The 26,503-nt window shown below is 41.8% G+C and overlaps 1 protein-coding gene across 2 annotated transcripts in view; it reads left to right on the forward strand.

Moving 5' to 3' along the window:
- The first annotated feature begins 2,498 nt into the window (after positions 1 to 2,498).
- RANBP9 (RAN binding protein 9) overlaps positions 2,499 to 26,503 on the forward strand; it is a 41,171-nt gene continuing 17,166 nt past the window's right edge. For both annotated transcript variants that reach the window (XM_084279802.1, XM_084279803.1), the window contains exons 1-4: positions 2,499 to 3,136; positions 11,306 to 11,417; positions 24,064 to 24,116; positions 26,329 to 26,496. In XM_084279802.1, coding sequence (XP_084135928.1) covers positions 2,665 to 3,136; positions 11,306 to 11,417; positions 24,064 to 24,116; positions 26,329 to 26,496 — 805 coding nt within the window. In that variant the 5' untranslated portion in view covers positions 2,499 to 2,664. The remainder of the gene's footprint in view (positions 3,137 to 11,305; positions 11,418 to 24,063; positions 24,117 to 26,328; positions 26,497 to 26,503) is intronic.

Below are 26,503 nucleotides of genomic sequence, written 5' to 3' on the forward strand. Positions count from 1 at the left end.
ACAAGCATACAGAAGAAAATCTCTACATGTGAAATTAGGCCTAACTTGGCTTTTCTGAAAAGCAAAATAACTTCTGCATGATCCATCTATTGAAACTCTTTGAAAGTGTCAAATAAAACCCCACCCCACCTGCAAATCAAAGAGATCTCAGCGGAGTAGTTCACATTTTAGTGTTTCAAAAGACCTTAGATTAAATCCTTATGCCAGAAACGACTCAAGCAGCTAAGTAATCACTGGGCACAAAGAAAAGCATGAACACAGCTCAAAAACTGGGGATGGAAAACAAAGAGCAGGATTCAACAGCGAGTTTCTGTGATGGCGGAAGGTTACGGCAGCCTGCTTCGGGGCTCTTTAGCAAGTGTCGCGTTGTTGCTGTATTTACCACTGGTCTAGAAAGAGGACTGTATTGTGAGACAGTAAGATTTGCAGCTGTCACAGCTATTTCAGTTAAGCGAGACAAGAGGGGACTGTGATGAAGTCACAGAAGTCCTAAAGAAACAGAATGGATCACGTAATGGCGAATCAAGCTCAGCACTGAATAACGCATGTTAAGGGCGGAACAGGAGGACCGCCTCTGAAACTGAGGAGTGCCAACTCATCGGCGGCAACTGAAGAGCAGACACTGGGCATTTCGGCAAATATCTGTGTCCTCTCCCTGATCCTCACGAAGCAGTTGTCAGAAAGTAAGTAAGCTAACAGAACACAGGAGGAATAACGTACGGGTTAATACCAAGCCTTAGAATGCCCCTACATAGAGGGATTTATTTTCTCATCGGGCATAGTCTGAAGTGTATCCTACCCCAGGAAACATGCGTATTGGTCTGTCAGGGAGCATGTTTGGGAGAAAAGGTTTTTGGAAGTAGCAGTGATTTGATAGGTTTGGAATATTTATCCTAGGAAGGTGGTACATGACAGGATAAAAGCAATCAGAGTAGCAAATTATGTCAAGAATTAAGCACGGAAACATCTGCTTTCCATTGTACAAGGAGCAGGAAGTAGATGGTAGTGATCTCAGAATGGATGAAAGGAAGAACTTTTGCAAGAATGCAAAGTGAACCATGACTCAGGAAGTAGCTATGGCAGAAAACGTATTGAAATTCAAAGAAAAAGTTAAGATGCATCTATACCTACAAACGTAACAAATATATGCCCCAAAGTTTGTGTTAGCCAAATACTATTTTTAAAAAAATGTAAACTACTAAGCTTCACGGTTTACAACCTCTAGATGCTAGAAAGCAAACTTGGATCTAGCGGAGATAGTCTACCAGTGCCAGGGTAAATGAACCTCAGGCATGATTCATCTCGTGTTTTGACATCCATCCTAGGCGCATCTACTCTTGCATAGTTTGCCACTCCTTTTGGTAGGGTATCTTTAGATAACTGCATTTTGTCCAGCCATAGATGCTACTAGGCATCATGGAGTGGCCTCACGTGACAAGGTATTTTGTGACTATGGGTGAGAAATGTTCATCTTCTTACAAGCCTCTGTTAAGTGTCACACCTGCATTACCTCACCAGGCATTTCATGCAGGTGAAGCATAATTAGCCTCCTCTATTTCCTGCTTCTGTGCTGGTTCTCCAACACGCTGACGCATTGCAAAGTGCCCCATGTTCCAGGTTCTAGATGTGCCTGTAAAATCCCCTTCTGATGTTTTCAAAGTCAGGCCTGCCTGTCTGTAGGTGTTTCTCTTTCATTGCTGCCATGTGAAAACACCAGCGCCATTAAGAACAAACAGAAACACCCCTAAGGAGCAGAAACCAAAGGAGGAATACACCCCACCGACGCAGCGCCCTACTCCTCTTGTCAACCGAGGCATCCCCAAGCTTTCCCGCCCTCTGCTCTCGCTGGCGCTTCCCGTCCCCCCAGCGCGGCCCACAGGGCTGGGCACGAAAGCGGGCAGCAGAGGCAAAGCCGGGCCTGACAGGAGGCAGCCTGGCAGCCTCCGGACCGGCCTGCCGCCACCTATTTTCTCCCTCGATGGCGGTAACCAGCCGCCACGCCGCCTCGCCCCACCCCTTCCCTCGGCGCCTCGCCGCCTCCCACCGCCCTCGCGCCTCGGCGCGCGCCGCCTGCCCGCCCAGCCCCGCGCCCGCCGCGGGGCGGAGGCTCCGCCCCCCCTTCTCCCTGCCCTCGCGCCGTCGCGAGCGCGGGAGGAGGGGGCGGGCGGGGCAAGGGCCTGGGCTCAGCTGACTCGGGGACGCACGGCGGCGCCTCGCGCCGGGGCTGGACGGAGGGAGCGCGCGCGCGCGCGCGAGCCGGGAGGCGGGCGGGCGGGCGGGGAGGGGAGGGGGGGGGGGGAGCTATCCCTGCCGCGGCGCCTGGCGCGCGCTCTCCGCCCGCCTCGTTTCCGCCCGGCGCCGCCGCTGCTCTCCCCGCCTCACTCGCTCCCCTCGGCCCGGCCCGGCCCGGCTCCGCCGCACCCCGCGGCGCACCCCGCTTCCATCGGGCAGCTCCGCGGGCCGCCGCCGCCGCTGTCGTCGTCATCGCCCCCCCCCCCCGCCCCGCCCCCTTCCGAGACGCTCTGGTTGGGGGTGACCCGCCGGCGGCCGCCTTGCTCCGCAGCGCCCGGGCCTGCCCCGTCGCTCCGCCCCGGGCCCGTCCGGTGACAGTCGCGACCGCGGGAGGTGGTAGTGGCGGCGGAGGAGGAGGAGGCCGGAGCCGGGATGTCCGGGCAGCAGCAGCAACAACAGCCGCCGCCGCCGCAGCTCCCCTTGGCGGCCGCCGCTCCCCCGTCGGCGCCGGGGATCCCCTCTGCTGCTGCCGCCGCCGCCGCCAACCCCGGCCCTGCACCGGCCGCCGCGCTCCTGCTCCACCCGCCGCCGCCGCCGCCGCCAGCCACCGCTGCGCCGCCGCCGCCCGCTGCCGCCGGCAGCGGGCCCGCGGCGACGGGGAGCGGCGGTACCGGCGCAGCGCTGGGCCTGTCCGCGGGGAGCAGCAGCGGTACCAGCGCCCCGGCGCCGTTCCCGCACGGTGACCCGGCCCTGAACGAGCAGGAGAAGGAGCTGAAGCGGCGGCTGAAGAGGCTCTACCCGGCCGTTGATGAGCAGGAGACGCCGTTGCCCCGCTCCTGGAGCCCGAAGGACAAATTCAGTTACATCGGCCTCTCCCAGAACAACCTGCGGGTACACTACAAAGGTGAGGGCCGGCCCGGGCCGCTGCGACCCCCTGTTCCCCGGAGGGGCGAGGGGGCCCTCCCTGGGCCGGGGGCTGCGTGTCGGGGAGCAGCGGCCCGACCCCTCCGTCGGGCAGTGGGCACAGGAGTAACAATAACAGGAAATAACACACGCTCCTCTCCCTCTTTCTTCTCCTTCTGTGTTTTCTGATCCCCTAAACTGCCCGCAGCGTGGAGAGAAAGGGCTTTTTTTCCCCTTATTTCAGCTTTATTTTCTCTCCTTTCCCCTCCCCCCCTGTTTCTGTCGCGGTGCCGGTGGAGGGGGGTGGCAAGGGGCCGCCCCCGCCTCCTTATGCTTCTGGAGTGGGCATTATGTAAACTCTGAGACTTCCTCCGTGGATTCAGGTATCACCAGAAGGTTTGGGTCTGAGGCAGGAGAATAAAGGAGAATCGGCGTGACGTGTCCTGTTTATGGTAATGAGCGAGAAAAGAAATGGCTTTTTTTTTTTTCTCCTCTCGAGAAGAGCAAGGGTTAAATGGAGTTAAGAGCAGCAAGCGTTAAGCTATTAAACACGGAAATGACGGGAGGGGAAAGGACAGAGAAAAACACGGTTTATTTTTAAACTGTGAAAAATAGAGTTAAAGTCACTCACTGGTAATAGTTTTGCCTAGCTGCTGTACAGACGACAGAGTGATTTGAGGAAAGGCACGACAACAGGACTTACATTAATTTAAGGTGATTTTTTTTTTATAACTTTGTGCCTAGACGTTTCATAGTTTAAGTTACTGATTTTCAAAGGAAGGTAGAAATCAGAGGAATGTGTGTTTGTATAAATCAGAAGGAGGCAGTAGAAGAAAAACTCGTGTTGATTGTTATGAAGTGTCATAAAAGCTGGAAGCCTAAGCGTACACTCTGACCTGAAAAAAGAAACCACCGCCACAGACACATCTGGTGTTACAGGCCCAAGTCCTAAAGTAGAAGTGTTGTGGATTCAAAACCGCTTCTGAGCTGGCTGTGAAGAACTGGGTCTTTTGTCAATTTGTAGCCAAATGAACGTAATGGGAGGGGAAAAAAACCCCAACCAACCTTGCGATTACCCTGTTGTAGAGTTTACAGTGGAGAAATTCAAGTGATAAACATGTTACTGTTTAATCAGAGGAGGAGAACAGCAACACAAACACATGGCAGGATTTGGCTGCCACAAAAGGATTAAATGTACTCTTCGAGACTTTTTTTTTTTTTTAGTAGAGAGGCTTTAGTATGACATACAAAAATACTCTGTAAAAATGGTGAGTTTAATGCACCATACAAAGATAATAAAGGAGGCTGGTGACTATAGAGCAGGTTTCTAGGAGGCACTGAGTGATTTAAGGGCATGTTGTTTAATACAGAACTTTGAATTTCCTGGCTCTTGTTCAGGGTTTTATGAGCTTGTATTTTTAGAAGCATTTTGTATTTTCTGGTGCTCAGTGGCAGTGAGGTGTTTTGAGTTTTGTTGCTGTTGGTTTTCTTTTTTTTTAGAAGATGATCATAGCTTTATGGCTGTTGAGCCCTTCTCCTTGTTTTGCTTTGACCAACTCTTTTTGCTCATGAACTAGAATTTAGAGATAGAACCTCTCTGGCCTGCCAGTGTAATTTCAAGCTTTCTTTGTGGTATCACTGTTTTTCCTCACTCCTCTCCCTTGTCTTAATGCTAAACAAAAAAAAAATACACTTATTACCTCAAAGACATTTCAAGATGCTCTGCATATCCCTGAAGTGTAGGTAACATAAGAAATCCTGTTGATACTCTACTAGAAACCATGAAGCACAGTTAGTAGGTTATAATAATAAAAAAATACCTTTAGCTCTTAAATAATAGTAAGCAATGAAGGTTGAAGAGTTCCAAGGTTAGCCCAGAGGACTGTGAAGAGGAGAGGTGCCAGTAAAAGATAGGTATCCTTTTCTTTCTCCTAACTGCAGGTGGGAGTGAATGGCCTTTTATGTGGTCCATCTTTTCTTCTAATTTAAGGGAAGTGGCTATTAGGCAGACCCATGTATGTTGCACCTGGAGTTGCTAACTGGACTAAGCAGTGAATAGTATCAGGGCATCCCTACCTGAGAACTAACTGGGAGTGAAAACAAGCACTAAAACATCTGCTGCCTTTTCTCCCTCCTGGGCCCTCTAGCTCCAAGAATACAATAAAAAGGAAGAAAATGAGGACGTTCAGTGAGGGGAATAAGGGAAGATGGCAAGTAAGAATGTGCTTAGTAATGTTCTTTCTACAAGTCACTTGCAAATCGAGGTCTCAAAGCGTTTAAAGTACCTTCTTGTGGAATGCAGGCACTTCAGTGCTTCTGAAGTTTCCTAAGTAGCCATAGAAGAATGGTGGACATCTTTATTAAAAGAAGAACTGAATCTCACATTGAGCATGGATAAAGATCTGTTCTATTCTTGACCAAAATACTCAGGGAAGGGAGAGAAGAACAATTTGTCCAAAGAAGTTAGAGAATAGTAAGACCTGCTTTTGATTACTATTACTGTAGTATAGGTACCTTGTATACTTCCTTAAGCTTTCTCTGCTACCTCTGTAGATTTCTGGCTATCAAACTGTTTCTCTGGAGTAGTTTCCTCTACTCTGTGACTGATAGGAGACAGAAAGAGGCAGATCACTGCTTTCATTCCAGACTGAAGGTGTTGGGGGTACTTGCCTCTGAAATAATCGGTTAGGGGAGCAATCAGAGCAAAAGCTTTCAGAGTAATTTTTTTTTTAAATATAGCTAGCCTCATAATTTTAGTGTGCTGCTATGTTGTAAGCAGTGATATTTGTTTCATGGGTTTGTGAGAGGAATGATGGTCCTCTCTCTGTAATTTTGAAGATTGCTTTCATTTTCTTTCATACCAATGGAGAACTTGTATGGAAACATGAGGTGCAGTAGATGTACTGCATTTTTGGACCTCACACTTTTTGCAAGCCTCCTAGAGAGTGCTTAATAATTAAAATTGCCACAAAACTAGGTGTTAATCAAGTGCTGGGTGTTTAAAGAAAGGACTACAGCCTACCCTCAGGATAACAGCTCTCTGAACTTTGTCGGGGGTCAACAGAACCCAAGGGTCAGTGCTCTTCTGTTTTCTCTCTCTGAATCATAGTGTTACTTAAAATAGAAAAGGGGAGGTGGTGGAGGAGAAGATGCATGGACTGGCATGTTTATCAGAATGGGCTGATATCAGAATTTCTTTCCACAGTTAGCTATTCTGTTACACTCTTACAAACTCTGATCCTTGATTTTGAAGCTTTGTCAAAATCTGGATATGACATATATGTTGGCCTCAGTGAAACTGTGATATTAAAGACTATACCCAAGGGTATTTTTGGTTTTTAGATAGACAGACATAGATTTCTGTGTTGCTGCCAGTTAGCTGTGCAAGCTGATAGAGGGCTAACACTGTCCTAGTGACTGTTCTTGGTATATCTGCGTAAGGCAGATGTGAAAAACACTATCAGAAAAAAAAATTCTTCTCACTTAATAGTAATATCAACAGCTCTGACCTCTAGCTAAGCAGCAAAGAAAGCATAAGGGTTCAGGCAATTGTAAAGCAGTTACTGCACAAAATATGTAGCTACTAAGGTAAAACATCTTTAATGATATTCCTATGTATATTGAAAATAATTGGAATTAACACATGGATCTTGTTGGTAACCAGGGATTTCATAAATACTGGATGTAATACCAAGGGTTTCACTAGGCAGACAAGTTTAGTTTTCAGCAGATAATGATCTGTGCTATGTAGTATAGGGAGATAAAAATACAGACTCAACAGATCGTAACCGTGAAAGAAGCTATACACAGAATTAGGTAAACAGACTAAATCACTAGTCCTAAAATCATGGAAAGTCCTTCACTGAAGTTATTCTTGAGATGACTGCCCAAAAAAAGCCGAGGAAAGTTACGCAATTCTGTGTAAGCTGCCATCGTGTGAACTTTTTCTAATGTGTCACAGGGCAGGAAATCTTAGCCAGGCATTTTTTTACAGTGCAGTTGCCTTTAAACTGTCTCTAGTACCAAACAAAAAAACCCCCCACAAACCCCCAAACTATTGTATTTTTTTAGTGCAAACTATGCCTCCCAATTGCTATACCAAACAGAAGAGATACTATAGTAATAGTTCAGTGATGCAAGGGTGGTGTCAATTTTTGTGCCAGAAAACACTTGAAGTACATTCAGTACAGTGCTGTATGCCTGTTTTTGGACACCTTTGTAGGTCTGAGTTGACTGTCTTTTTTAAACTGGAGAAAAAGTTGAAGTCAAGTCAGTAATTTGTACAATTCTCCACCACCGCCCCCCACACCACCCCAGGGAAACTTTCCTAATGAATTCAACAGAAGATTAGGCTGTGATTATTTTATTTTTGGCAGTGTGAGCAACTCATTGAACCACCTGTTGGAAATAACTGTAGTTCAGCTTATGTAAACTTCATTTAAAGATTTAAACTGTACAAACACTCTTACTTTTGTCTAGGTAGACACTCCCATAGACTGCTTTTGGACTACTTGGTGCATATGCATTATATGCTGTTAGGTTCAAAGGATATACTTTGGGTTTTTTTAAAGCTGAAATAGCTTCTCCAGAGATGGTTTTATCTGAATTAGCTTTTTTTTTTAAAAGTAGATAGTATTTAAATTCAGATAAATTTCAATTTAGTTTTGCTAAAGGACTGATGATACTATGTTCACTAAAAACCATCAGTGTGAATGAAAGAATGCTTAAAAATAAAATGGCTTTACTCGTTAAGCATGGTTGATTCATGGTTGTTAAACACTCAAATGAAAACCCAATTGAAAACAATTGTTAATTGAACTTAACCATGAACTGGTTTACAGTGTAAAGTTCACGCTTTGTACACCTGGTTTCCCATCTCTGCCCCAGTGCATTTGTTTGCAGAATTGTCTTTTTAATGCTGAAAACTATTAACTTTTAATGTTAATACATCTTTCAAAAGTATCCTTTTTTAATACTTCCACTATAGCTTGCGACTACAGAAGGGGTCTGGTGTAGGGGACATAGGGGAGCATTCGTATGACCTACTTCAGGTGTTTGGAACCTCTGTTTCAAAAGTTTGGAGCTGTGTGTTGAAGCTCGTTTTTACTCACAAGCGAGGAAGTGGAGATTCAGGTGACCAAGGAATATTGCAGCAATATATAATGCCAAGCTAATGCCCCATGGCTGTGAGTGCCTACAGAAAAATCTAAAAACATGTTGGGCATATATGTTGTATATCTCTGTTTTCCCCTCTCAGATTCTAGCTATTTGAAGCTGAAGGACATCCTGAGCGGAAGGCAGTTTCTCAGTTAATTTCTGATCTAGAAGCATATGCCCAGTGTTCACATAAACGCTGGCATCTGTAATTCCCTTCGGTAAGAAATTTTGCAGTTCCATTACCTGCTCTGCAAAGACTTTCTTGTTTTAAAGCTGACTGATAAACTAGTACCTCTTAGACCCTTGTGTAATCCAACGTAGCTTGGTAGTACTGAAAGTCTCAGCGTGTTGAGACAATGCAGAGGTATTTGAGTATCTTGAAAGTAGTCAACTGCTTGATGCTGTTGAATTTGTTGTTAGAAAAAGATAACTAACTGCAAATAAAAGCTGCGTGCTCAAATGGTAAAATGGGATTTACAGGATATTATATTATAAGGACAGCAGTTCTAAATTTAGGGTGTCTTCTGTATTAGTGGGATGAAAGTAGTTTTGGGCACTGACTTCCTCAAGCATGTTGCTTCACCACACGGTGTTTGGCAATGCTGGTAAGGTATCCTGTTACTTCTGCCCCTGTGTCGACCTCTTATTTGCAGTGCGGCAGCTGTTTGTGGCTGTGTCCTGAACTGGATCAGGGAACTGATCTGCTGCTTAAAAAAATCTGGTAGGTTTCTTAAAGCCCGGTCAGCTAATCAATCCTGTTTGGGGTATGTCCTTGCAAATGGCTGCATGGATTGGGAAGGGGGTGGGAGAAGGGGACTAGCTTCAGGAAGAAGTGCTAAGAATACCTTAAATTGGTATTGTTTCCAAACACTCAGATCATGATTTCACAAAACAAAGTCTGCTGGGTATAGATGTACATTTTCAATAATATTTGTCTAGTTCCTACTACTTTTATGTGGAAGACTTGACCAAATAAGGAGACTGACTCAAGCTGAAACTACACAGATTGTCAAGTGCATAGAGTAACCAAGGGAACTTCTTTGCAGTCTATTTTAAAGTAAAAACCTAAGGATATTTAAAAAGACAGTATCTTTCCATCCCTCCACCCCCTCTCTAACACATCATTTAACCAGAGCTATCTGAATTCAAGGGATCTCTTGGGAGTTTAATGTTCTGGCTATATACTTTTAGGCGCCTTTTAGCTGAAGCATTTTTGCATACTTGGAAATTATAATCTCATTTATAGTAGCTAAATAGAGCTACCAGCACCTGAAAACCAGGCAAACCTGTGGAAGCTCTAAGGTTATGTGCTTGTTTTTACCTTGGTTGATACAGCCTGAGGAAATACCTTAAAAATGGTGGATAATAAAACATCAATCCTGTCTTGTGTATGGAGGAGCAAATTACTGTTTTTTCCTTGTGTGAGACTTCTGAAAACACTATGCAGAAGGTAATAAGCCTAATATTGTAAAATCTGTGAGGTGGGCAAAGGACCTTAAGGACTTTAATATGTTACTGCTAAACATTTTATATAAAAGTTAGCAATGCATTTGCGCCCAGAAAAGACAGACAGTTGGCTAGTTGCCTGAAGGTGAGCTAATTACATCAGAAAAACTTTGTAGGCTAAAGCTAATCTCAGTGAGTGAAGAATTCATGCTGTGCCAGCAAAGTTTTGTGTGCAGATGCGGCCATGGTGAAATGGAGAGCTCTCCTTGCCTGACTGTATGCCATTTGTTGAGAGATGGCAGGCACTAGCTCTACAGGCAGAGAAGGGGTTACTGTTTTAGCAAGATTTACACTAGAGGGCTCTATGGATAGAAGTTCAGTGGTGTGGGTCAGCTGTGCCTGGTCTTTCTGGCTGGCTCTGCTGTCGTTTTCCTGAAGTTTCTTCCTTACTGTATGACCTGACTTGCTGTACATGAGACATGATTAATCTGTGCCTGAGCAATAATTCCAGTGTTTATGCCACTGGAAGGAGTGTATTTATTTGCATAGGCAGATCAGTTGCTATGCAGGTGCAGAAGGCCTCCCTGTCTGAACTGGAGATGACAGGAGGAGTGCTGCAGCCCAAGTGATTCATATAGCACACTAAAAACAGTCGTCTCTTCATCGTGCCTCAGATCCACATAGAGAGTGGGCATGGGATCCATGTGATAATTTGTTCCTGGTTGTCATCTTGTTGAAATACCTCTTACCAGCATCCACTATGCTTTCCAGCTTGCTGTCTCTCTTATTTAAAACTTGTGTCCCGTGACCCATATGTGACTTTCACATGATAATTGAGGGATTTTGGTGTGCCTGGAAGAGACTGAGCTTGCTTGAACAGATTGCTGCTGTCATCTGGCCAGAAGCCTGCTTTCAAGTTGCCTTTGCAGTACAGGGCTGTGAAGAGGGTGACACATTCAGAAGAGTTAGTCTTAATGGAGTGTGTGCAGCTCTTGGGTTTAGGTTGAAAATCCCTAGAGTAGACAGGATCTGGCAATTGGACGTTCTTCTTGTGGTACAGCTGATAAGCAGTTTCCCTTATAAGAAAAGGGAAATAAGAATCGTACATTCTATATAATTACTTACATTTATTCCAAAGGACATTAGAATTAATCTTAAATAATTTGAAGATTCAGAAGCACTATGCACTAAACTCTGCTACATCATCTTTCAGTCTTTCAAAATGAGTGAGCCCTGTGCATTTGAGAAATCATTCAGCCCATTCACACCCAAGTGGGTTTTTGTGGCAAAACTTTTTTCTAGTTCCTGTTCAAATAATCCTAGAACCTTTTAGAGTAGTTTATCCAGAGCTTCTCATGACATGCTTAGTTGCAGTGCAAGTGCCTACAGTAAAAATTTGATGCTGGAAAAAAATAGTCTAGCATAAAAATTAGGCTGATGAGAATATAGCAAATTGCTTATTACATAAGCCTTTTGTTTTGAGACGTTGGTATGTGTATCTTTGAGCCATCTTCTGCAATTATCTAAAATACTTTTTTGTTGTGTTTTGAATGCAATTGTTTTTCAGGTCATGGAAAAACTCCAAAAGATGCTGCTTCTGTTCGAGCTACGCATCCTATACCTGCAGCCTGTGGCATATACTATTTCGAAGTAAAAATTGTCAGTAAGGGAAGAGATGGGTAAGCATTGAGTGTATTATTAATTATTACTTGAAGTACTGTCTCACATCGTCTTTCCTTCAGTCAACAGATGTCTTTGGAATCAAAACTTATTTCCATATTTTACCACTTTTTATATAGCTTAATTCATTATTCATGAGAAACTGCACTATGGTATTTGGCTGTTTTAAGGGAGTTGATTGTGGTATTAATTGTCCACAAAATAGTGTACACAATAAATGCTAGAACAGCATCTTCTAATTTTCTCTTGGCAGAGAAATTAGGGTTTGGATGACCATATTTTGATCCTGCTCTTAACCTTTAAAAGTGGTGGGTTTTTGCCTACATTGCTTTACAGACTTGCATGTAGTTAGTTTTTAGGGTGTGCAGCAGCCCAGCTTATCTCCTTGTGGCAGTCTTTTCATGCACGTCATATCAATTTTAAAACACAAAGTTGTTCTTAAGGCTACTTGTTGAATGGTATTAAGGATTAAGGGGGGTGTTCTGGGTAGGTGCTTGGGAATTTTTCACCCTGTGGAAAGAAGAGGAGTTAATGAGTTAGTACAGCCGCTGCTTCCCAGAATCTGCCCAAATCACCAATCTGTTGAATTGTAGGTGACACCACGCTTGTAAGTGTACTGAGACAGATAGAATCTCATCTGGGAAAGTCCTGAAATGCTAATGGAATCTTTGCCAGGCTACTAATTCTTTTTCATCTTTTGCTGCTCTTGGTAGAGGGTGTGTGTTGATCCTGAGACATTATGTTGCCTGTGTAGGACCACATAAGCAATACCTCTTTCCAGTTGCTGTAGTGTGTGCTGTGGTTGTGCTTCAAGGTTCCAGTCAGGATTTAATGTCATTGTCCTACATACTGTACAGGTATGGTGTGGATGCTTATGTCCTGTTGTGAAAATAAATCTTGAGAGAAAAGAGCTACGTTACTGTCCTTTGGATGAAATTCAGAACTTTTGTCCTGTTTTTTGGGTATGTCTTGCTGCTGTCTCTCCCAGTGTCCTGTAAACCTTCTGCATGTCAGAGCACTCAAACGTTTTTTGCTTGTAGTATTGCATAGTGATATTTTGAAATAATGGCCTTTCAATACTGCTGCTGCCTCTTAGGGATATTTTATGGGGTTTTTATCAGTTCTGTTCTCAAAAGTTCTCTCTGGGAGACTTCTTTATGGAAAAGCTTGTCTGTAGTTCATTTTGTCACAGTATGAAGACCTAATTATCTTTAAAAAGAGTTGAGAGCGTACTGGATTTGCATGGCAGGATTTTGGTAAGGAGGGGCTTACAGTGATAGCTTTTGTGAGAAGCTGCTAGAAGCCTCTCCCTAATAGAGAAAATGCCAGCCAGCTCCTCCATGAACCCACTGCTGGCCAAGGCCAAGTCCACCAGCCATGGTGGCAGCACCTCTGGGATAACATGTTTGGGAGGGGAACCCCAATCACTGGGAGTAATTGCAGCCATAGAGAGGACTGAGAATTGCAAGAATAACAGCCCTGCAGGCACCCAGTTCGGTGACGAAGGAGGGGAGGAGGTGCTCCAGGCACCCGAACAGAGACTCCCCTGCAGCCTGTGGAGGAGACCATGGTGAGGCAGGCTGCTCCCTGTGACCCACGGAGGTTGATGGTGGAGCAGGATAACGACCCACAGCCACTGGGGGACCCCACAGTGGTGCCTGTGGAGGCACCTGAAGGAGGCTGTGACCTTGTGGGAAACCCACGATGGAGCAGGTTTGCTGGCAGGACTTGTGACCCTGTGGGGGACCCATGCTAGAGTGGGTAGTGTGGCCCTGAAGGACTGCAGCTCATGGAAGGGACCCATGCTGGGGCAGTTGGTGAAGAACTGCAGCTTCATTGGAAGGACTCATGGGAGGAGGAAGGAGAGGAAGAGACAGTGTGTGAAGAACTGATGGCAGCCCGTATTCCCTGTGCTGCTTGGGGGTGGTGGGGAGGATGTAGAGAAATAAGGAGTAAAGTTAAGCCCAGGAAGAAGGGAGGAGTTGGGGGAAGGTGTTTTTAAGGTTTGGCTTTGTTTGTCATTATACAACTCTGATTTGATTGGTAATAAATGAAATTAATTTTCCTGTCTTGAATGTGTTCTGCCTGTGATGGCAACACTCTCCCTGTCCTTGACCCATGAGCCTTTCATTATATTTTCTCTCCCTGCTCTAGCTCAGGAGGGGAGGGATAGAGCAGCTTTGGTGAGTACCTGGCATTCAGCCAGGGTCAGCCCACCACTAATAGAAATTAGTGTTTCAAGTAATCTTTTGCTGTCAAGTCTAGGAACATTTTTTATGATCTTCTATTCCTTAAACATTTTTTTTATAAAACTGGCCTGCTGCTGTCATTTGAGGTGATGTTGTTCTTGTGATCTGCTAGTGATGCACATATCTACTCCTGAAATACATTTCTGCTCGCTTAATTTGGAAGTTAGCTGTTTTGAAATGATGCATTTCAAAAGGTGTCTCTCTGTGTGTTGTTTTACATAGCTCCTCTCCTCTAACACTTGACCTTAGACCTCTTTGTGTTGCTTTTTGCTAATTTCTAATTCCATAGGCCCCTCAGGGCAATCCTACAAAAGTAGAAAACACCTCTGAATAAAGTGTTTCAAGGTTTTCTATTTTAAATGGTTATTTGTGAGGTGTACGTAGCTAAGACTTGTGAAGTTGCCTACTGAAATTGCTATGAAAATTGGAGGGATATTTTCTTCAGTTAATATAATGCATACTGCCTTGTATTTGCTTCAGCCTTGTGATCTTTTATAGTGTCACTTTATGAAACATTAGCTGCATAATGAGCTGAGATGTTCCTTTTTTTGTTGTTGTTGTTGTATAAGATAGTATGGATGCTGGGGAATACTGTGCACGGAACCAAAGCCAAATTTAGCTGAGCTGGTAGAGAGCAGTGTCAACATGGAGCCTCACTGGTTGTGATGTGTGTAGCTCTAAACCCTGCTTTCAGGTCTGAGAGAGGTCTTTGACTAGATGTGGTGTGAATCTCTTACGGTTCAGTGTTACACCACATTCAAACTAGTAAGCTATTCCGTAATAAGTAAACTTTGGGGGACTTCAATGCAGAGATACCTAAGCAAGCTGATAGAAACCAGTTTGTGTTAGAAAGGATTTAGTAGCTTTTTCTCACTGCTTGCTGGGTTTTGTCTGGCTTGCTCCAGGTATGTTTTTACCAGCTTTTTTCTTTACGTCTGGTAGTGGGAAGAGCTCAGGAAAACCACACCTGAAGAGGACTAGCATATATCTAATAGGGTCAGTTAATTAAAATGCCTGACAGTTGCAGAAGCTTATCTTCTTAAGGCCCTAGCTGTGGAAGCACTACAGCTGTATGTAATAGTACTGTTTAAATCCAAGACTACCTGAAGCAACTGTGGTATCTATCTGCAAGCTGAAGTACAGCTTTCAACTTTCATAAACATCAGTGGACAATTTAATGGTGGTTATTTAGAGTGTCCTTTGGTAGTAACCTTTACTACTTACTTTCTTAAATAAACTCAGCTTAAAGTATTTAGTCTGTGTACTACGTTATATGGGCAAGTCTACCAGCATTCTTTCTAGCCTGTTCTACATAGCATGACATGCCCCAAATCAGGAAAAGCCTTGTACTAAAAACCTGGTCTAGGAGATTATGGGTTTTTTGTGCTGCTGCTGTATAGCACTTGGTGGCACTGCTCCTGGAATATGATCTCAAAGCTGCTGTGCAGTCCAACAAACTTCATTCTCCTGCTCTGAAGGAGCACAGCTTCTTTTAGTGTAGGACATGGTTACGGCGTGGCAGCCAGCAGGGTTTGTTGTAGCTGTGTGCGAGAACAGCGTGGGCTTTGTCATTAAATTCTGTGCGTAGTTGGGAGAGAAATCTTGAGCAGGAGTTTGAAGGTGCATAATGTGTTAACTTTGCAGATGTTCACGATGATCAACTTCTAGGTTTTATGGGCACATTGAAGAAAACACGAAAGCAGGTTTACCCTAGTAAGAAATGGGTATGGAGGTTGGTGTTGCAGAGCAGATGAGTGAACTTGCTTTTTGATACCTCAATGGGTGGTGATAGGGCCATACAGGAACTGATGGTTAACAGATGAGAAAAAGGGATGTGAGAATTAAGGTTAATAAAAGTAGTGAGGTTGAAAATACACAAACAGAAACTGTCTTGGTATTTGTACAGTGTTTGGCACAGAGAGGCTTAAGATCTTTCATTTGATGCCACAGTACAGATATGTGAAATAATTGCCTTAAACATGTTAAAATTCTTGTTGAAAGTGCTAACTCGTTGTCGTGTTGCTCTGTAAATATTTTCTAGTTTTCTTTATTTCTTTGGTTTTCTTCCTTAATTTCATGACTCCTTTTGCGGTCTGAGGGCCTTTATGTGTTTGCATTCTACTTTTTTTACTCTCTTCTGCTCTGTTTTGTTTGGCTTCATGTGGAAGATTGTGGACAGTGACATGAGCTATTGGAGATGATAACATTAGATGAGTAATAGGTGGAAGTATGGGGTAAGAGTACAAAGGTGATGAATAGAAAACATGGTAGGAAGAAGAGTATATTACTGCAATAAATGATATCTTCATCTCTATTGAAATCTCCAGTTAATTTAGAAATAGATACATACATGTGTCAGTTGAAGCAGAGTATTGTGGCAAGTATTGTGAAGAAATCCTAGTATGACTGGGGAAGCTAAACATAGTTGTAGCTTCGAATTAAACCTTTATAAGCTGTTAACACAGTCCCTATTTGTAATTGCTCTATCAGAGAACCAGATGTAATGCACATAGCTTTTGTTCTGTAATTTCTTAATACAGTACTCAGGGGAATGAGATAGGTATTGCAGTGACTTTTGCGCAGAACTTTAATTTTAGTTTCATCTAAATCTTCAGAATAGGAGCTTAATTAAGGCAAACTATGTTGACAGCCTAGGAGTGGGAATGATCAAAGGTGTGCTAAGTTCTGTGGACCTGTTCTTGTGATTTGGAGCTGTAAGCCTTAGTATGTAAATCTTCTACTATACTGCTGTCCCATCGCTTTGCAAAAATAATCGCCATGGTGCCCATTCTCTTAGCTAGGTATGTATATCCAAATGACACTGTAGTCTCTCTCAAATCTTGATTTCAGTTTTCTTGTGCTCCTTTTTTACTGTCTTCCATTGCGCTAGCCTTTTACCTATTTCAGTCCTCTGGCTTGGTGTGACGCAGTAATGCATCTGCCTTACAGCCCCACAGTTGATGTTTTATTTCAGATACCAGTTGAAGTATTCCTCTTTTACACAAGTAAAGCAACTTGTGTGATACTGCCACAGTTTGTGTAAACCGCAAGTCCGACAGCTTTGCGTTGTTGCTGTGGGTGTCCTTTAAAGTGAAGAATCATCTGTGATCTCTTCTGGTTGAGAGTCTTGAGCTTTGCTGTAACCTTTGTTTGCGCTGCTCTTCTGCATTTCATACTGGGCATGAGCATATTCTGGTTCCACTTTCCAAGGGGCTATCGGATATCCACTGGCTACCTGGCTTTCAGAAGCAAAATCTGACTCCATTATTTTATGTTATAAACAGTTTCTATGTGTATGGCTTTACTGAGTGATCATTTCTACAGGAATTTCAGTAAAATTTCTATTTGAATGTGAGAAAAATCTTACTTATTTTGAGGGTGTTGGGGCACTGGCACAGGCTGCCCAGAGAGGTTGTGGAGTCTCCTTCTCTGGAGACACTCAAAACCTGCCTGGACGCGTTCCTATGCAGCCTGCTCTAGGTGATCCTGCTTTAGCTGGGGAGTTGGACTAGAAGATCTTCAGAGGTCCCTTCCAACCCCTGCTGTTCCATGAATGTGTAAGCCATACAGGCATAAGCTGTTTCTAGCATGAAATATTGGAGTAGTATTTTGCTTCTGAAAGCAGTTCTAGTCGTGGCAATGTTTTTTGAGTGCTTGCAATTCTTACTCTAAACTGTAGTTTGAAGACTTGGTGGTGGTTTGGCCATGAGGAGAAGCAATCTCTCAGCACTTCTGTTGAGCTTGCTTCCCTTGTTCCAGTGTTTGACTTTCAGCTTCATGGTAAACACAGCTGGATGGCTCATTCACCAAAAGTTGACCTCAGGCTCAGTGGTGAGTTAGTATTCAACCAGGTTCATTCCCCGGGTGGGCTGTTAATACTGCTCATGAGCAGCTGTGGCACTAAGAGATTTGGGCCAGAAATGAGATCTGGGCACTGGAGAGAGGGAATACTGCTTTTGGTTGTGGTATCAGCTTATGCCTGCTTAATTTTAGTTTAAATAAATATTTTGGGTTTTTTTAAAGTTTTTTTTTACCCCCAGGAAAGACTCTTTTTCTTTCTTGGGGAAAATGAATGTTGGGAGAAAATGCCTTTATCCTTGGTGTCTTGAATTTCAGTCCATTGATTTGTAAGTACGATTGCTAACAATGGGCAAATGAGAGTAGTGCAGTTTATTTCTAGTCAGTCTTCAGTGCTTTTAAAACAGCTGAGGAAGACGTATGCTTAAAACACAAAATCCTCTAAGCAGATATGTTTTGGTTTTTTAAAGAGGAATGAAAACAAGAATTGGAAGTGGTAAGCCATCTAGTGAAAAAAAATGAATGCTAATTTTAGAAAGGCTTTAATCTTTTAGTGGATAGCTTGCAGTTCTGTGAGCATGGGTGTTTAGTCTGTGGTGTGGTTGTACTGATGCAGACCTTCCTGGGCGTGCTTTGTACTGCATCTGTACGTTTTGTACTGAAATAAGATGTTACTATGGCAGTTGATGCAAGTAACGGGTATGCTTTTTGGTAAAGCAGTAAGGCTTTAGACACCTGTTGGGTTGTGGCTGGTTTGTAACACTGGCCATACAATCAGTCATCTATTGTTTTTGGCAGTATCTTACAGTATGTGTTGCATATGTGATGAAATAAAGGAAAAGCTGTTGTAAAACAAAGAAATACCATGAGAATTAAGTTTGAGTTTTCATGACACCTGTGTCTGTGGTTTAGCCTGAACTGTTTCAGTGCATTCAAGTGGCACTTTTGAAATACAAATGCTTTGTTGTCTTCTAAAGCATGTATGTGTAACTCTTTAAACAGAAACCACTTTTTATTGACAGTAGTTTCTGTTGCAGTAAGCTGGCTTTTTCTTTAGTGTCCTGTATACCCATTTCCTTTTTCACAAAAGTGTAAAACAATAAACAAAATACAGAACCCTGTCAGTTGATGGTTTAGTTTTATTTGTTTTGTACACTGCTAGTCTAAAAACTTTGTGCAGTCTTAAGACCTATTTTTACAGTTTTTAAATGTCCTCAGCAATTACTTGTTACAATAATGCATTTGTTACAAAAAAAAAGCATAATCCACTCAGTCTCTGTTTACATACAAGTATGTGTAGTGAAATTACTATCAGAGTACCTGTGTATAGAGTAGTATCTGATAGTAGCTTGCTTGCATTAGTGCCTTCATGTGAACTGCAGCAGCTGCAAGAAGAGCTTTGGTTATGAATCGACAGGTGTAACTTCTTGGTTCTGGCTTCTTGCAGATCTCTTTTTTATGAGGTTCACTGACATAAATGCAGTGTATAGATAATACTCTTACTGCAGCTCAGACTTTCAACAAGTCTTTTCTGACAGTATGGTCTCCAGAAAGGTTTTAGTGCTTAGGGAGAAGTGTCACAAGACAGAAATCGTGCAGCCTCAGAAAGTGAGAGGGATGTCATTAAATGAGAACCTTTCTAGGAACCTTAGAGACATTGCAAGCAAAATGTTGCAGGAATAAGAGTTTCAAGGACTATGCAAGGATGACTGCCTGACTTCCCCTTGCCGTGTAGAACAGGATTCATCTGAAACCTGGATATATCATGATCAAAATACTGTTTCCTTGGAAACATTCCATAAAATTAAACTTGTTTTCAATTTGAAATGAAAGACTCAAACTGTCTATGGCATATTTTGAAACACTTAAATAGAGGAAAAATTTAACAGCTCATTTCTTATTGTGATTGTGCAGACAATAAGAATCTTGGATTAGCATATTCCCACAAAATTTTAATGCAGAGTAACTGTATTAAAGATGAAATTTAGATAACTTTTTAGTGCAGTGTATTTCTGACCTTATAGTGTCAGTGAAGACAGTGTAGAAAACTAGGAGAAGATTATTCAAAGTTTTCATCTTTGCAAGTCAATTGCAAAGGCCCTTTAGAAAATTTTTAAGTCTTAAAAACCTTACAAATGTTGCAGTTTTTTCTGCTGATACCCTTTTTGAAGATACAAACCTGATAGTAAACCAAACTGTACCTGTTGTACAGCCTATTTTTTTTCAGACTATTAATTTTACTTGTTTCCAATACAGTGACTACTCTTAGGATGTTTTCAGTTGCCTTATTTATGGATGTAAATGTTGTTAGTGCTTGGACTTAGGTTCCTTACAGATTTTATATTAACTTTGATTTTAACACCATACTACTGAAGTCGCTTTCTTTAAATGTATAGCACATAGGAGATAAGGTATGGGTTGATTTACTTTCATCATCACCAAGCCAGCTTGAATTTTAAAGCATTATGTAGCAGTTTTACAGGTTGTACTGACTTTCATAGAACGTGTAGGCACAGTGAAAGTCAGGAGCTTGACTGTTTGTAGAGAGCAGGTCGCTAATAAAAATCTCTGTAGTAGAGAGGCTATTATGTGGGGAGTTCTTTGTACTTAAAGATAGGCTAAATTATTTCACCTGTCTTTACAAGTATGGAACACGTGTTGGGGTTTTTTTTGTCAACTAGAGAAGTGGTTATTTAATACTGAAATTTATATGTAGCCATTAGTAAACTTTCAGAGGTACTGGTATTTGGTATAGTTTTTGAGATTCAGAGCAACTCTTTATTGAATGGGTGGAATAGTATACAACTAACCTGAATTATAATCACTGTAAGCTCCCATAGTCAAACACCTTCAGTACACTGGCAAAGAGATTTAAGGCAACAGTTTGAAATAAAAATCAGAATTTTATGTCTTTTATGTAAATTGCTGTTGTTCTGGGGTTTTGTACGTTTTAGCAGTCTCCAGTTCTGTACCATCTCTTCCTGCTATTTTTGCCTTCTGTTTGGTTCTAGGGTGTTTTTTCTCACATTTAGTCCATTCAGGCATCCAAGTAGAAACTTTAGGCTTTGGCAAACGTGTGACTTCAGCTCTTTTGACTGGAAAGGTACTCGAGAAAGTAGTTATTGTGAGCGTGCTGCTTCTTTTATATTTCACTGCAGAGAAGCCTAGGCGTCTGTGTTACTGGGGAGGGGGTAAGGTATCAGAGTGCAAGTGGTTCTGACATTGACTTATCTTTTGCTTTGTGGAAAAAGTTTAATCTTCAGCAAACTTTAAACTCTCTGGCTTCGTAGTGTTCCTAAAAAATTCTGTATGACTTGAAGTTGTGAAAGGTCTCAGCTATCTTCTAGTTTACATTAAAATGGTAATCTGTCTTTAATGACCTAGAATAAATACAATTTGAAATGGTAAGTCAAGAGTATGTAAGTTGCACTTGCTTTCTTGGGCCTTAATACCAATTTGGCCACACTTTAAATTGGGTTTCAGCCATAGGCTCTTGTTCCAGTTTCTCACTGGTTGATTTCATGTATTCCACAAGTGGTTTTACATGTTGTTTGTAATTTTACAAGCTCCTGTAAGACTTGAGCACTTTAATGAGGTCATGACAGAAATGCTCAGAGAGGGGCTTCTTCATACCAAGGGTCCCAGGCCACCTCTTTCTGTTTGCTTAGGTAAGTGATCCTCCCACCACAGCAGCCAGGGATGTTTACAGGTGGAGAGCTGAGTTAAAGGTGCTGTCAGCAAGTACAGTACAGAGGGAAGTGTGATGAGGAGGTGACTTCAGTACCACACTATTACTCACCTCTCAAACCACGCTATGTCACGTCCAGGTTTTTTGAAGGTGCTACATGTCAGTCAGCCTGCTGCTTCCTGGTGTTGACACCTCTGTTTCCCCAGGGCTGCTGTTATGGCGTGACATAGTCTAAGTGGACCTGTTCTTCTGGTCTTCTAGACCAAACCAGTTCACATGACAGAACAACAGGAAGTACACTGTGAACTGACTGAGGACAGTCTGTGCCTGCGTTGCACTGGGTGCTAGCCTGTCTGCTACTTGTGCTACCTTGTGGTTTTACTGTGGATTAAGGGAGGAGAACTTAAATGCACAGCTCTGCTGCTGTTTTTCTTTGGATTCTGAGATGCATCATGCATGAAACCTAAGTAGGCATACAGGAGGAGAGTTGGTATAGTTCTTCCCATTGAAGCAAGTGTTTTTGCAGACAGTGATACTGGACCTGCACAGGGGCCAAGCATCTCTAAAAAACCTAACAAAAATAGTCTTTTTAAGCCTATGATGCTTACAGGTACTAGGAAAAAAAATTTACATGCAGTGGTTGGGCATAAATACAACTCCTATTGGTGAATTTTTAGAGCATCTGAAGTGTCTAGTTGAACATGAGATTAGCTATCTATCAACTATAACAATAAACTAGTTTAATTGATGATCCCTTAATTTTGCTCACTTCTAAACCACAAATTGTAACCATTCCTTTCTCCTTTTGAAAGATGTTTATAATAAATGTGTTAACTATTCAAAATGTTTTAATCACTAGAGTTTCTATTAATACGTGTCTCTGATGAAGTGGTGTTAACGTTCTAAATAGTTGTAAGTGAATCCCAGGGAAAAATACAAATGCATCTGTCTTCTTGCTGAGGTGGTGTTCTATCTAGTGCCTTCTAGTCTTTGCCAGGGTGAAGAATCCTTGTTTGCTGCTGTGTTAAATACAGTGGTCCGTGTTTACAGTTGTCACTGAATTGGAGGAAGCTCAGAAGATAAGATATTTAAGGGAGAAAAAAAACAGGTGGTACCAAAATGTTACTTAAATGATGATTTTCTGTGTAGCATTTTATGGTTTTGTGCAACCTTAATCTTTAATACTGAAGTGAAAGCTTTATTGGGATGAAGTTTTTAATACGACTCATGTAGAAAGGCTTTTTGCAGTCAGTGGAGTTCTTTATCTAAAATTATTTTTAAAAATGAATTCCCTTTCTTTTAATAATTTTTTCTTAGCAGGAGACTTTACAATAACAGATTTTCTGTCTTTACATGAGAATCCTTCATGCATCAAACTCCAGACTATACTAATAACAATTCTGCCTTTATTGTTCAAGACAAAAATCAAGGGTTTTCCACTTGTTGCTTTCATTTATAATTGTTTTGTTGACTCTGCTACTGCAGTGGTGCCTCAGAAATATAATTAGCAATGCAGCAAAGACTAATCCTTTTGTTTGTTGCTCTTTGCTTTCAGCTCTTCAGTATCTCTAAATGTGGCAGCTGTTTTATATGTTTCTGAGGTTCCATTTGAGGCTGATGGTATGTTGGGAGGTAGATGAAGATGAATATTGTATGCTAGAAAGTAGCAGAGAAGGGGTTTTGTAATTATCCGAGTGGTTAAGGCAACTGTTGAACATAATAAAAAAACCAAAGCCTGGTACACAGTTTAGCATATGACTTCTGAGATTTCCTGCTCCTTTTCATTCTATATGAAATGCCTCTAACATAGCAGATTAACCTGTACTTTCTAGTAGAATAGTTGCTTTAAATTTGCATCTTATGAGACGGGAATACAGAGTTCGTGTTTCTTGTCTTAAACTATTTTCATATTGGCACAGGTGAAGTTTTTTCATACAGCTTATTAATTATTTAATGATGAATTTATGTTAATTTGAATGAGTGTCAAAATTATTTGTGTGATTTGCAAACATGGTATCTTTAGGTGATTTTTGGGGGTGTTTGCTTTTAGTTGGCTTGATTGGTTTTCTTTTTGATTTCCTGTCATTTTGATCATGATACGGCGTTTGCTTGCTTAGACAGAAGTAAAACTGATTTTAGGAACTTCAAATAGTGTAGTTTTTTGTTGGTGTTTGGTTTTTTTTTGGCAGTGGTTGGGATTATTGGCTTAAACTTTCCAGTATTTGCTATTAAATTGTTAACAATTGTACTGGATACTGACTTCATTGAAACTACCTTTGTAAAGATGACTTCAGGACTTTATTGACCTAACTTGTTTAGACTCAAGATTGCTGGTCAGTATAGTTAAAATATTTTCCTCCTCTAGTAACATTGTGGGTGAATTTCTCATTCTACTCCATGATCCAAGCCTTTAATGATTTAGCCTGATCTTTTTTTAATGCGTTGCACAAGGATGCATTTTGCTGCTGAAATAATGCACAGTTTTGCATGTATTTTGTAAAATAACTGGTTCTGGTTTGTCTGCAAAACACCATTATGTACATTGAAGGTGATGAAATAAGAATGTGTACAGCTTTACCCCTACTTTCAAAATAAGGGGTGGCCTCTGCCTGTCTTTGTTCATGTTTAAACTTCTACTTATGGTTAATACCAGTACTCTTCATTAATAATCCAGGATACCTAAAAGAGAATAAAGCTGTCCTTCCCTCTTCCAGGGACAGAATCTGCCTATATACCATATATATCAGGAATTACTTTTCAGTTCCTTTGCTGTTGTGCCAGTATGAAATGATTTCTCAGCAGCTGAATTCCTACGTGATTAATCAGCACGGTATTTCTTGGCAATCTCTCATGTATAAATGTATTTTTGTAAGAGACAGAAAAAATTCTGTTGTTCTTTCATTTTTACAGTTACATGGGAATTGGGCTTTCGGCACAGGGTGTGAACATGAACAGACTACCAGGTATGTGTTGGTACTTAGTACACTTGGTGAGTTACTTACATTGGTTAATTGTGGTTTTAAAATATGCCTGATCCCTCTGTTAAGTAACAGAGAATGTAGCATGATGTCCCTGTGTCGTATATGTTATCTGAGTTATGTAAAGCTTGCAGCTAAAAACTTTAGCTTCTTACTGTTTTACCATATGTTTGTTCCTGTGCTACTTCCCTCAACTCTTAGTGTTATTTATAACGTTATGAAGGTACTTCTTAGCAAACAGATTTTAAAATCTTGATCACGTTTCCTGATAAAAAAATGAAGCTATACATTGCCTTGCCCTGTAAACTGCATGTCCAGCAATAGGGAGCTGTAAGCTACTATATAAAACACTTTTTCAGACATGGAGGGGAGTACCTCTCCAACCTCAGTAGTAATGATGTGTAGAATAACTGTGATGGTGGGGGTGGTTAGGTTGGGTATTAGGTAGAGGCTCTAGAGAGGGTGGGTGGGCACTGGAACAGGTTCCCGGGGGAAGTAGCCACAGCACCGAGCTTGGCTGAGTTCCAGAAGCATTGGGATGATGCTCTCAGTCCCATGCTCTGACCTGGCTGGCCCTGTGTGGAGCCAGGAGTTGGACTCTGATCCTTATGGGTCCCTCCCAGCTCAGGAGATTCTGAGTTAGTCTTAAGTTTTGACTGTTCCATTGGCCTGCGTGGTCAGGGACCCCGTCTTGTTAACAGTGGTCTGTAGTATCTCTGTGTAGTATTTAAAGTAGTTTTGTGTGTGTGTTTGTACATGTTAGGTTGGTTGTTTTTCTATAGATCTTTAAGTGTATCAGAGGCAAGCTGATTTTTTAAAAAATTGTTACTGTGAGCGGAGAGTAAAATCTTATTGAATGTACCTTAGAGTGTCTGTATTCTGTTGCTTTTACATTGTCGTTTTCTCACCCAAATGTTCTGATGGAGACCCCATTTACACTGTGAGCCCAGCTAAGGTTGTTGAATTGTTTTGAGTATGATTTAGGATGCATTGCACATAATTCTCAAAGGTACTCCTAATCAATGCAACTGCAGTAATTTGGTGTATTTAGTGTACTGAGAGGTGTGCTTAACGTGGTCCCACCTGAAGCTACTGATCATACTGATCAAGGGCACAAGTATGTGACACATTTTCCACCTAACCCATTACGCAGCAGCCTGACAGAAAAAGAGTAAATCCACAAGAGTAATAATTCCATTACTCTTTAAAAGTAGTCAGAGTTGTCAGTATAAATCCTTCTGGTCAGAATGCACGTGTGTGTATATTTGTGTGTATATGTATATACTTATATGAAATGTGGTGATTTGTGTTACAGATACTTTATATTATTTTGAATAGGCATTTAATGGATCTGTTAGGAAGTTTTTTGTGATGGCTGAAAGTTTACTCCTTGTCTAGGTATTTTTCCTCAGCAATGAGTTGCAGAGGATGTGGACAGGTATATTTAAATTAACGCAGACTAAAATTGCTGACTGTCAATTTTGTTTACTTGTGTAACAATATGAAGTTTCTTTAACTGGTTGAGTAGCTTCTCCACCTGCAAAATTAGTACCATATTTGCATATATAATGATTTACCTGCTGGCTATAACTGTCACCTCTATTGATTGTACTATTATTTTTTATTTCTAATTTATTTTTTAGGAGCAGCACAGCTAGTGACACTAGTCTGAGGACTGCAGTTATACAGAGACTGCTTGCTGCTTAATAGTCATTAAGAATAATCAGGAGTAGAAATGTGTTTCCCCAGAGATACATGTTTGGGTTTTAGCCAGGAAGAATTTGGTTGTGATGTACAGTAGCAATAGTTCTGCAAGATGAAAGGGACAACAGGAGAATCTTCACTTCATTGGGACATGTCAGACAGAGCTGCGTAGTGCTTTTCAAATATCGGTATTGTAGCTGATCGTGCTTCTGGTGTTGGTAATGTTACATGCTTGCTTACAGAGAAGAATGTGTTATCTGAATTTATAATGCCTGTTATGTACTACAAATGGAATTACCTGTTCAGCCATTTTGATAAAACTTGTAACTTTTTAAAAATGAAATGGTTTTGTCAGTTGTGTAAGAAATCTTAGAAATTGGAAAGCTGAGCACAGTAATCAACCATACTAACCTGGCTATAAAATACTAACTTTGCATAGTCTTTCCATTGTCTCATAATAAAGGATTAAATTGCAAATGCTTTTCTTCTCTAGGTTGGGATAAACATTCATATGGTTACCATGGAGATGATGGACATTCGTTCTGTTCCTCTGGAACTGGACAACCCTACGGCCCAACGTTTACTACGGGTGATGTCATTGGTTGCTGTGTCAACCTTATCAATAATACCTGCTTCTACACAAAGAATGGACACAGCTTGGGTATGGA

Source organism: Gallinula chloropus, assembly GCF_964237585.1.
Source record: "Gallinula chloropus genome assembly, chromosome: 2".
In the NCBI taxonomy this organism is placed as follows: domain Eukaryota; kingdom Metazoa; phylum Chordata; class Aves; order Gruiformes; family Rallidae; genus Gallinula; species Gallinula chloropus.